The sequence below is a fragment of the Gouania willdenowi genome, unplaced genomic scaffold (genome assembly GCF_900634775.1).
Source record: "Gouania willdenowi unplaced genomic scaffold, fGouWil2.1 scaffold_73_arrow_ctg1, whole genome shotgun sequence".
Lineage (NCBI taxonomy): Eukaryota > Metazoa > Chordata > Actinopteri > Blenniiformes > Gobiesocidae > Gouania > Gouania willdenowi.
In genome coordinates, this window is record NW_021145239.1 from 17851 (window position 1) to 30807 (window position 12957).

A 12957-nucleotide genomic window follows, 5' to 3' on the forward strand; every position below is an offset into this window, starting at 1 on the left:
TTAAAGCTGCACTTTGCAGAATCCTCACTCCGTTTTGAAACCGAAACTCAACCTCTCTTACCGGTATTTTTTGTGAATGTTCTTAACGACTTTTTCCTCAATATAGACTTGTGACAAATTTATGGAATTTATTTTGTGTTATAGGAGATTTTGTGTTATAGTTACTGTCCTGAGCAGCGGCTGCAGCTGTCGCCTCGTCCCCTAACCCAGAGAGCTCACAGAGGGGGCTGTGATCTTGGCTGCCTGCTGCTCAACCATCACTCTGCATCTAGACCAGGGGTCACCAACCTTTTTGAAACCAAGAGCTACTTCTTGGGTACTGATTAATGCGAAGGGCTACCAGTTTGATACACACTTAAATAATAATTAGGGAGATTTTCAAAAGAGCGGGGGGGGGGTTTGTTTGCTTTTTAAAGAGAAAATGAAATAATTCAATTTCACAGTGTTCTTTTATTTGAAAAACACATATAAAGTAAAGAACAAATTCCACAGTACCCATGCAAATGTTAAATGGTGGTAGTAGTAGAATAAATAAAATAAATAACATAAAATTAAACAAAAAAGGCATACATTGCATAAATTATCCATCAATCTATGCAATGTATGCTTGAAATAAAAATAATCAACAAAAGGAAAATTAAACATAGCCTATACAACAACGGCTATAACCATAACAGAAACACTTCCCTACACATGGTTGGATTTGATTTTCTCCCGATTTCCTCACTGACATTGTCCGGGCGGACCATCCATTACACCTCTTCTTATGCGGTGTAATCGTTATTATTATTACAACAATATTATTATTACAATAATATAATTACACCGCATAAGAAGAGGAAGAAGAGTCTTCTTCCTCTTCTTATGCGGTGTAATCGTTATTATTGTCCGGCTGGAAACGACGCTCAGTGAAGGATGGTCCGCCCGGACAATGTCGGGCAGAAATCAGGAGAAAATCGGGAGGGTTGGCAAGTATGTATTAAACACAAATAACACTTTACATTTTAAGTGTTTATATATATGTATTGTCATTTCTAAGTTACATGTAAGTGTGATTTAAACAAGAATAGCTAAATAAATAAATCTATATATATAAAAGCTCACTGGTAAGTGCTGCTATTTGAGCTATTTTTAGAACAGGCCAGCGGGCGACTCATCTGGTCCTTACGGGCGACCTGGTGCCCGCGGGCACCGCGTTGGTGACCCCTGATCTAGACTATAAAATTAATTCACCCTGAATAAGATTCTCTGAGGTTTACATGTGATTTATCCCATCTGTTATCACGACATGACGACAGTGTGTGTGTGGGGCGAACTTTGCGCAGTCATGGAGATTCATGACGACACATAGCGGTCCGTTCCTCCTAAGCATGTTTGTGACTTTAAACTCTTGTTTCTCCACCTCGGTCTGCCTTTTTCCACTTGATTTGCTGTGTAACTGTTGTGTCTAACACCGCAATAGAGACTTCTGCTTGGACGTCTGTCATTACACTTTTACTACCGATAGTACTTGAACACGACTGACTTCAGTCGAGCAGCCAATAGCAGTGTTGTGCTAGTTACTGAAAAAAAGTAACTAGTTACCTTTACTAGTTACTTCATAAACAAAGTAACTCAGTTACTGTTTTGATTACTTACACCAAAAAGTATTGCGTTACTGGAAAAAGTAACTTTTGAGTTACTTAGAATTAAAGAATGTATTATTTTTTTGGGTCATTTGTGTCCATACAGCTTCATATTAGTGATGTAATAATAAAATAATCCACTGTTGATCAACTGCTATAAAACAACCATAAATGATGTGCATATAAAGCACAAAACAGCTGCTCCAAAATTAAAACAGTAATTTTTCAGCCTTAGCACAGTAATGTAAAGTAAGCTGTGCATATTCCAGGTGCACATTCTGCTGTTGAAAATGCTTATGAAAATAAATGTGGAAAAAGAAATTCACAGCATTTTTCTCAGCTCCACAATTCTAAACATATCAAGCTAATGAGCTGCTGTTAGCAGTGACTCAGCAGCAGTGACAGGCAACAACATACCATGCAATAGGTTGGCTGACCTGTCCCTGGATAACAGTCACAGTCCGTTAAAATCCAGCCGCAGCATTAGCTTAGCTTCACTGATGCATCTTTTGGAGACAAAAATAATGTGCGTATATCCACTCTGAGAAACTCGTCCTGCTCTCGCATTGACTCGCCATGATTGCCGCACGTGATGTAAACAGAAACACGCTGACAATGGTTCTTCTTCTTCTGTTTTACCGTGTTTGGCACGGCATCCCGCAAAAAATGTAGCTCCACTGTAAACAAGAAGTACACTGCAGCTAGCAAAGTAACGGACAAACGCACCATATTGTAACGGTTACAAGTAACGCATTACCGCCCAACACTGGCCAATAGTTATGCCAAAAACAGCTCATGGAGCACACGTGTTTGTGTGTCACACTCCTGGATTTATAAATGTCATTTCACAGGACCAGGAGAAGGAGATGAGATTCACTGTCCACTCAGAACACTTTGAATTACAATATACTCAAAGATGATTACAGATTTTTGAAGAAATTATGCCCAAAAAAGTTACATATTGCAGCTCTAAGTACTTTTTATAAGAAGTAAAGTCATTAATTACATTTCTACATCCAACCGTTACTGAGTAAATTATTATTTTCTGTTTTACAATGATCAACGGACATTATGAAACTACAAAAAATGAAATGACCAGACAACATCAAATATATCACCTCATTGCTGACTAATCAGATTGAACGTAATGCACCGTGAAAAAACAAACACAAAAATGTAAAGCTATACTCACAGCCTGAGAATTTTTTTATTTTATTTTGAATTTAATTCATTGTTGTTATTTTATTTTAAAAATAGTTCTACATTTTGACAAACCTTTTATTTCATACAGATGCCTTTGTGTAAAAATAAAAAGTTCCAATTGAGCAAGAATTGATGTCTACCTTTTAAAGTTTATATATGAGATGTTTACTGTATGTAAGGGAACAGTGGCAAGATTTATTACCAAAAATAAATGTAGGGGGGTGAATGCAACTAGTAACTTTTACTTTGAATACTATTTAATTGAGCTACTTTTAACTTGTACTTGGGTATTTTATGTATGACTTACTTGTTCTTGTTTTTGAGTACAATTTTAATCCATTAAGAGTACTTCTACTTGAGTATGGTATATCAGTACTCTTTACACCTCTGCTGAGGGGTAAAGTGTTCATTCATGTGTGTGACTCATCTCATAAAAGCAGCTTTTATAATAGTAGTAAACAAAAATAAACAGTCTTAAAACGACTTCTTTTTGTTTATGTTTTCTCCAGGCTTCTCTCGATTCCAAAAGGATTTTCTTACCTGAGCGACAACGGATATGTCAAAAAGCAGATGGAAATGTGGAAAAAGGCAGGTTTCACTACGCACAGTTATTTGTTCGCTCCTTCAAAAACCCACTCCTCCTTCATTGTTGCTGTGTCCTTTCAGGTGTATAATCTGCAATATGTGGATATGATAGAGGGACGACTAAACAAGGCTCTTACTACGTACCGAAAACCAGTTAATAATGACAGCTATGTACGGCGCAGCAGTCAGAGGTGCTTCTTTATTTCATTACCCATTTTATCAGTGACAAAGCATTTATTATTAGCTTTGACTGAAAACTGACAAAATTGAGAAAATATATCAATCTTTTTAACATGAACATTTAGTGTATGACAAAGCAAAAATAGTGTTGCTTCACACTGCTCCTACAGGGAGGCAGAGGTACTGTCTGCCTCCTGTGTTTTTTTCTTGAGCCACAGAGGTAATATTTTCACGTGTTTGTTTATTTGTTTGTTTGTATGTTAGCTGGAATTTGTCAAAAGTACTCAGCAGATTACAACGAAAGTTTAAACAAAGACAGACCTTACGCCATCAAAGATTCCGCCAAATTTTGGAGGGGATCTCAATCAATATACTGATGCTGTATCAGTTTCAAAAATTGAAAAATCCCTATCTCTCATCATTGGCAAAATCTCGGTTCGTTATTGATCGATCTTTATGAAATTTGACTCAGTTATGTAGAATTTGGTTGGATCAACTAACCCCCACACTGAGTTTCATTCGTATTGGATCTGAATTGTGCATTTCATCACAATTTATTGAAAAAATGGGGATGACCATACATTTGGACCTACTGTATGGTTATTAATGGGGATAGAGATTTCATGATGTTGGGGCAGGTCTGTCAGAGAGTGGTTTAGCTAAGGGGGACTGACCCACAGTTTAAAAGTTAAGATTGCTATAGCCAACTTGTGTGTGGGTATAAAAAAGGTGGCAATGCTATATTTGCTATGTATTAACAGTGTAATAATATTAATGTAACATTGTGTAACGTTTCTGCCTGTGTGTGAGGTAGCGAGTTTCAGCGCCACAATGTGTACCCCCCTGTGCACTTGTATGGTCAGCTGGCTCATGAGAAGACTGGCTGCAAACTCCTCAAAAAACAGGTACGATTAACGCTGCTTGTGAAAAACAATACATGCATTGTGCTTTATTGTCAAATTTCATTGACAGTCCATTGTTGTTATTGTAAAAGAAAATATTAATTGCTTGTTGCATGTTCATTGCTTACTAGGGATGTCCCGATCAGGTTTTTTTGCCCCTGAGTCCGAGTCTGAGTCTTTTGATTTTGAGAATTGGCCGACACCGATTCCCAATCCGATACTTCTATAATACATTAAAAAGATAAAGCTTATAAACCTTATTTTAACATTCAACCCTAAACAGAGCACTTCTGTGACATAGCTTGATCAATCAAGCAATACATTAAAAGATCATTTACTTTAGACTTTAGTGCAAGCATAAATAATATTAAATAAAAATGTCTAATATAAAAATTAATAGTGCCTCATCTTAAAATACCCAACAGGCATGTTAACAAATAAGAAAATAAAAGTGCCACAGTGCTGTAAAGTTAGGCCAGTAATGTGCTTTTAGGAACTACTAATGCTTACTCTCCTCATTTAGTTTCACAGTTTGAAAAGTATGTTTTTCTTGATGAAAAGTATGACATCTTAATTTTTTTGGCATTGCAGGTGCAGAGCATGTAAAGTATTAGCTCCTAACTAGATTAAGTGTCATTGAGGCTGTCAATCAATGCTTACCGAGGGCTGTGATTGGAGGAAACCCTCCTCCCTCCTCTCAGCTTTTATAGGAGGGGCGGGGCCAACAGTGAAAGTTGATGGTGCACGATAATCCAATAATAAAGGAGGGGTGAAGATACGGCCTATTACCACAAAGCTGTAATTCAAGCTGTGCATTAATTTAGAACACATGAAGTACATAATGTATTAAGTTGAATTTAGATCACTATTAGACACAGAACTGTGACTACACTTCCTGGAATCCTCTTTTTTTCAGTTTTAATCAAATCGGAAGACAATAATTAATCAATTCTAACACGTCTTTATTTTAATTTTACAGTTTTATTTTTGTTTTCTAACCTCAGTAAAAGTACACAATACTAGCAGTGACCATCTCCAGGGGGGTATCACACAAAACCAGAATAAGGGATAAAGCCTGGAAAAATCAGCTATACTTTATAAACCTATTCCCAAGTAGGTTGAACACGTTTATCCAGGACAAGTAACCATGGTAATTTAGCCTCTACAGTTAACATGCTGCAGAGCAGGTTAACAACCAGGATAAAGTTATTCCTGTTGTTGCTCTGCTGTCAGTGTTGTGAGAAATGAGTGTTTTACAGAATGTCCATGGTTTTTATACATGTTTCTTCACCCAAATATTATAGTCATTTAATTTGACTTTTGGTTTTAATATTTTTTATTATCGTTGTTTATATATAAAGACAAAAATAACATATAAAGGGTTTCACATTATTCTGACATACTTTTTTTAAGTTTATCATAGAGTAGAATAGAATAGAATTGACCTTTATTGATATCCCAGAGGAAAAATTCACAAAAAAAAACAAAAAACTTCAGTAAATTAATCAGGATTAGAACTCAAGTCCCCTCTGCACGTGCCTGGGGGGCAGTCACTCTTACCTTTTTACAAGAAAATACTCCAAATTCAAATAAGAGTTGGACTATAGATCAGTCAACAAAATTACATTTGTAATCAGGTTTTGGGGTTTAGTTTCTCTTTAAATGAGTTATTAGTATTGCTTTTTCTTATATTTGTGACATTGCGATCTCATTCTATGTACTCTACCACAGCATATACTTTCTCAATAACTGTTTAGTTTTTCAAGAGCAAATTAAAAGCCTTTAACCTTGAGTTAAGTTTTGCTGTTTTTATATAATATTTAATTCCTATTCTTTTTAAAATTGTATTATTACAAGAGTAAACGAAAACACTACTTTTCTATATATCTACTTAGCGCACATTCAGTTTATGTTTGTCATATAAAATGTGTTATACAAGTACACTTGACTCTGTTTTTTGTTTCATACAGTAACTCTTCACTACATTGCAGAAAAAAATAGCCACAACTACTTGAATGGTAATGGTGTATTTTTTCGGTCTTGTAGAATGTAGTTTCAGATCTCAGCTACACTGTGCGATCTCCAGTCCTGGAAACCTGGGAGGGTGTCAAACAACTGAAGGCAGCACTTTGGGCTCTGGTCAGCTGTTGTTCTGTTAGGGTTTCAGAAATGCATACATTTTTTTTCTTTAGGCAAATAACTTCTACAGTGAGTTTACTCGTTTTTTCCTTTCCTAGGGAAACATTGGTTCATCAAACTGGGGCCTAAACCTGCTGCTGGAGAACAGAGTGATTCCTGACATCATGGCTTTGGCACACCACTGTGAGGTTCTGTCACTCAGAGGGTACAGTTTATTGTTATTACAACTAACAAGGGGATTTTTATTTTTTTTTAAAGTCCCTGCATTTTTTTTACTTTAAAGTTGATAAAGATACATTTTATCAGATAAAACAAATATTATTTGCTTATAAAAAAGAATGAAAAGGTGGAAATTAGCTTTTGAAAGTTTGTTTTGATCTCTACTGTAAACACTCTCTAATTGGCCTTGTCAAAAAAGTTTTGCACATTGCATTGTCGGATATGAAGTCCCTTAAACGGATGCATATAAGTCTCTTCACCTAATTATTTCTGTGATTTATTGCGTTATTTTGCCAGACAAGGAGGACAGTGATTCGCTTGACAACATTTTTGTTCTAGTTCTTTCACCTCTCTCTCAGTGGCTATGCGTAGCTCTCTGCATGAAAGCGGATCCCTACGCCTGATGTGCCTCCAAAAAATCCTGACTACGCATCAGAAGCAGAAATTAAGCTTTAGAGTCTGTCAGCACATGTTTCACTGAGATCTATTCAGATATTTTGCATTTCGTCGTGACTGTACTTGATCCTCAATATCATTGTCTTTTGATTAGAGAACTTGTCAATTTTGACTACCTTTCAGCAGCCCAGTCATTTATAGGCCTGTAGATTAGTATTTACTGTATATCTGAAGGAGTCAAGTTAAAAATGTCATTTTGTGTTTATTTTATTGTATTGTGCATTGTTGGAATGCCAGTGCTAAATAAATATTTTTATATATTTTTAATCAATTTAATCAAAGATAATATTTTTGTCTGATTTAAATCTAGACCTGATTGGCACAATGCTCTTGCTATTCTGCCAAAGAAGTATTTCTTTCAACTCAAATAAAAATGTTATATGTACTGTGAATGAGTAAGAATGTAAAATAAACTCTAATATTGCCTTTCTTTCTGTGCAGGACATATCTGTATGTGCTTGGCTTCATTAGTAAGACCAGGCAGGGCTGTGACACATTGAAGCAGCATGGCTGGGACGCTGTGAGGCACAGCCGCAGTTCTCTGTGGCCGGTCGTATCTGAAGAGTTAGAGACAGGATTGGACCTTTGTCATACAACCTCTGACCTCGGTAACGTTAAGCTTACCGAGCCCAACAGCACCAGTCACAAAAGTAAGACCAAACTGGAAAATTTGAGACTAGTAGTGGTTTGTGTCCAACCCACTGCAAATTCCTGATTAATTTCTGATTCACAATCCTGAATTCCCCCTTTGGGGATCAATAAAACACATCTTTTATGTCTCAAGGCTTGACAAGAGGGATGCACACGTCATTTGTGAGGAAAACTGCCACAGAAAAAGAGAGAACTCTCAGCATTGGAGATGATGATGAAGAGGACACTGAGAACCAACATGGAAGCTGCCATGACCAACTGGGTGAAGATTGGCATTTAAGAGGCAGAGAAAACCAGTTTAAATCCCACAGTCAAAGCTTTAACAGTGACAACTCCTCCTGCTTATCCTCCCCAAGCTCCAGCCCTTCCAAAGATATTCTTCTCTCCACTGAAGCCACAGATGGTGCCAACCTTTCCAGCACTACAGGAACCACACAGTCCTCAGCCCTCCACCTGTGTTCCTCACTTCTCTCACTTCCAAAGTCCTACTCTATGTATCGTGCCCGTCCTTGCGGCTCTCTCACTTCTGTCCGCAGGACGCAGTCTCTGAAGTATTCTTCACATTGCACCCAAAGCAGCTCTTTGGGCCATTCTGGCTCCAGAGAAGCTTCAGGGAAATCCAGGTGGAAGTATTCCCACACTGGGTGCACAAGTTCCCAGGATGCTCAGGGCTACGCCACCCTCAGGAGACTGCAGCACCAACGCATCCAGCCATCTCTGTCCCGCTGTGAGTCTCTGGGCTCTCCAGCCAAAGACATCCTCTTGGCCAATGCTATTACTATGAAATCAGGAAGTCTGGACTCCGCACTGGCATCAAGAAGGTAGGGATTCCAAAACCTTCCTACACTCACTTATTCATAACAGGCTTTTGTCTAATAATCAACATCGTCTATCGCACGACTGATTCATTGGCTGTTTATAATGTGTCAACTTATAACTTTGCAAATTAAAACAAACACTACACTTTTGTGCCCTATGATAATAAAGTCTTCGTGAAAACACGCTGTTAAGATACATCAAGGAGAGCACTGTAGCTTCTTTACGCAAGTTTTACAGAGTGTATTACAGCGTTTTAGCATCATATAAGTTTCATCTTTGTGAAATAACCAAAGATGTGTGCGGGAGAGCGTGCACGAGCCCCGTTTTCCTCGTGCACAGCTCTGTTTACAAGTTGGTGTGGACATCGGTCATACAAGCTTACCTTATAAAAAAAGATTTGCACTTTTCCCACTATGTCAGACTCGCCACCGGTCAGTGAAAATCTATTTTCAAAGGACCCGGTGCACACCGAGCACGAGCACGTACGACTGCCTTTCGTAAACATGATTGACAATTAGGAGGACCAATAGTCTTGATGATCCAACCGGAAGCTAAACATCGTCTACAATACCTTTAATGTTCTTATTTCATATACATACCAATGTATTAGGTTATCGGCTAATATATTGCATATCGTCTTTTTCAGCAACCAAAATTTGGTATATTGGCCCTAGAAATTCCATATGGATTGGGCTCTGTTTTTGAGAGCCATCAAACGAGGGTCTGTGAAAAACATCAACATTTTAATTATTAAAGCAGGAGTGCGTGGGGTCCCGTGTTCAACACGCCCATGTGAGGTGAAACGTGGACAAAAAAGTTGTTTGAAGAAGGGAATGAGTGGCCTGCCTCTCCAGTAAATCAAAAAGTAACACAAAAGTAGCAGCGGCAGCCAAAACTGAAGATCTGAGGCATTCTTGAGGTTTAAAAAATGTATTATTTATTACAGGAATGACATGTCAACACGTTTTAACTCAACAGAGTTTTTATCAGCACATGATTAAAACAAGTAAAAATAGGTGCTTATGTGCTGTGCAAGAGAGATCATGTGATAATCATGTGACAAAAAGACAACAACAAACAAACATAGACAGGCAATCATTAAACATATTATAGAGCTTTTTAAAAGATTGTGATTTCATGATGCAAATACATTATATTTGTCATTGTGCAAGGATTATACTGTTATATTGTTGAGAGATATTCAAAAGATAAGTGTCTATTTCATAATAATTAAATAAATTATAAATAATGTTATACATATCATTGTGGACTAAATAGCTCATATTAATATATTATATTGGAGTGGGAAGACACCTAAAACCAGCTAAATTTGAGGACTTCACTATATGTGTATAAAAGGCTCCTTTTCTGGCCACCATTGGTTTCAGAACCTTTCATATAAAGACAATCAGAGCCTCTTACCGTGAATGATGGAGCCTCCGTATGGAAACAAGGTTTTTCAATAATCGTAGTGAAATACTTTGGGAAACAAAGTGGGGAAAAAACAAAAGGCAAGAGCAGGATGAGAAAACAAATGTTGGTCTTCCTGTCTTCAGGTTTATGAGGGCGCTGGGTTGTGCATCTCTTGACAAAGAAGAGCTGCTGAGCCCGATCAACAAAACCACGTTACAGCGCTCATCGTCTCTGCGCTCCTTTGTCACCTCCACCACTTTAAACCCCTCAGAGGAATACATGGGCCTGGCTTTGCCCTTTGACATCAGCAACATGCTCCAGGTAAGGTCAACTATCCACACAGACTTTTTGTTCCAACATCACAATTAGGACCATAGGGTTTGATCACCTGAAGTTTACAAAGTCCTATACACACAGCATCATTCGTAAGTAAATTGTTGGTTTTTTGGTTCTTTCAGATCAAAGAAAGGCCATATTTTAAGAAGATGATCAGCCTGCATTCTGTAGAGGGTTCTGATGGATTCTGCTCTACAGATTCAAGTGGTGAGATATGAAGAGATGAGATTTAATGAGGACTTTGTGAGACTACGTTAAGACTATGACCCGCATTACTGTAACTATAACATATTACATCATCAGATGCTGAATGATATTAAAGCTGCTGGCAATAAAGATAAACATATTGATCAAAATAAAGACATACAGTAGTATAGGCCTCATATAAATCAAAGGTATTTCTTCCACAAAACGGGATGATTTACTCGTAAAAAATGCCAAAGGTTAAGAATGCTGTTTGCATTGTTTTTCATTCCATCAAAAACATTGGGTTTGTTGACAAATGGTCATGTGACATGAACTTCAGAGAAGTTTTGCGCATTGCATTGTGGGATTTGAAATCCCAAAGAATGCAAAGATGGCGCAGAAGCAAAAAAGTTTCAGAAGAGAGAGTAGAATCCTGGTTCTGCTGCAACTTATCTGAAATGCCTCACGTCATCACGCAAAATTTACAATACATGACTGCAATGTTTAAAGTTACATTTCTGATATCTAAGAAGTGTTTACTTATTGTTTTTCTACCTTTTTACACTGGGTTATTGGGTTTATTTGTCAAAAAAGGAAGACGATGTTTCCTTTTTTTTTAGTTTATAGTGTTTTCTGTGACATGACGTCACTCTGTGAGACATTTAATGTCGTCCGTACTCGGGTGTTGCTGTGGAAAGCCACATTATCAACATCCGCCATTGTTTTGGCACAGTTTTCAATCCGTGAAAAGAACAGAAATGTGTTGGGAAGTCCCTTTGGTAGTGTGTTTGATGGCAGCCTGGCTTCGATAGTTGATGAGAACACATTTTTCATGAAATGCAGGTACAGTTTAAAAAATGTTAGGGATTGTCACCGTCAGCTTTAAAGAAACATAGGTCTGCCAGTGCAGAAGGGATGTAGGCGGGGCCAGAGATGAGGACTGAACATAATGACAAGCTTGGGATGGGTAACATAAAAGACAAGTAAAATAAGTAAAATCATAAAACACCTGGAACAAAAAAAAAAACAATAGTCTTTGCTGTGGTAAATATCATCATATCTTCATGTATTGTTTGGAATAAAATGGGTATTAAATTAAAATACTCTGTTATATGCCTGTTTCATTCTCAGAACCAGGTGTTGGGTGTCAGCCAACCAGGTTTCACTATAAACTCTGTATTCCAGATGTGACGGGTGGAAGCCAGGGAGAACGGCAGCTGCTGGATTCTGAAGAGGCGGAGTTTCAGGAGCACATAGAAAACAACTGTCTGTACTGTGGACTGTCTCAATTAGGTTTTAGCTGCCAACAAGGTACAAGCCTTATTTCTCCACATTCATGATATCAGTTCATGCGATTTTTGGCCCATTTTGAGCGATTTTTCACTTGTGTCTATTTTTGGGATCAGGTCGGGTCTTGGATAAATTGTGTGTCGTGCATCATGTTGTAAACATGGGGTCACGAGAAGTGATTAACACCTCAAGACGAGCTCCTGATCAGTAATCATATGGTCACAAGAAAATCAAACTTGTTTGAAATCCTAGTCGCCCCATGTGAAACCAGTTTAACTCAAACTCTCTCACTTTGCTTGCGTGAACACAGTAGGACCGCTGTAGAAGTGACAGACCCTACTGCCCACGTCTGCCCTGCTAGATCCTGGTCCACACACGTCGCCGCCTTTTCTTTGTTGAAGCTTCTCCGCAGAGAATGGCACAAATTGCCAAGGCAGCGTGTTTCTTTTTGTTTAGCATCACGAGTGTCAATTCACTTCTGGGTTATTCTTCTTTTTCTTCGACGTCTTGTGTATGGACGTACAATGTGAGCAGTCAGGTCGCATTAAGCCTGGTATATGGTTTTGCGTAAGGACCTACACCGTTGACGTGACGCAGAGGTTGACCACCTGTAGATCTGCGTCGAGGGAACGTATCACTGTGCGATTGGCCGCCATGCCTCTAGGAGGTTGTGTGTGTGTTTACAGATGAGCATTAAAAAGCCCTTGTTTATCTTTCGGTCACAGAACACAATGTTTTATGCTTTTTAAGCATCTTAAAATGTAATTTATTTTTAAATTATTACTTACCTACCTAACCATGTATGTATTGTTAGACACAAACATGAAAACAACAGTTTCAAAACGTGCGCTTTATTTTTCAATATAAACATATGCAACATACAATAAAGTATAATAGTGTATCGAGCGCAGTCACGCCGGGGGCCCCGACCCCACCGTAGAGCAGAGAGGGAG

The 12957-nt window shown here is 38.0% G+C and overlaps 1 protein-coding gene across 1 annotated transcript in view; it reads left to right on the forward strand.

The window, feature by feature from the left end:
• The window catches only part of LOC114460811 (rapamycin-insensitive companion of mTOR-like), a 29911-nt gene extending 17842 nt beyond the window's left edge, over window positions 1–12069 (forward strand). Inside the window, 11 exon segments of the mRNA XM_028442687.1 lie at window positions 3338–3416; window positions 3495–3604; window positions 4408–4498; window positions 6542–6634; window positions 6733–6891; window positions 7193–7221; window positions 7751–7959; window positions 8094–8781; window positions 10336–10513; window positions 10651–10735; window positions 11900–12069. Of these exon segments, the coding sequence (XP_028298488.1) occupies window positions 3338–3416; window positions 3495–3604; window positions 4408–4498; window positions 6542–6634; window positions 6733–6891; window positions 7193–7221; window positions 7751–7959; window positions 8094–8781; window positions 10336–10513; window positions 10651–10735; window positions 11900–12054 (1876 nt within the window). The 3' untranslated portion in view covers window positions 12055–12069.
• The last annotated feature ends 888 nt before the right edge of the window (window positions 12070–12957 follow it).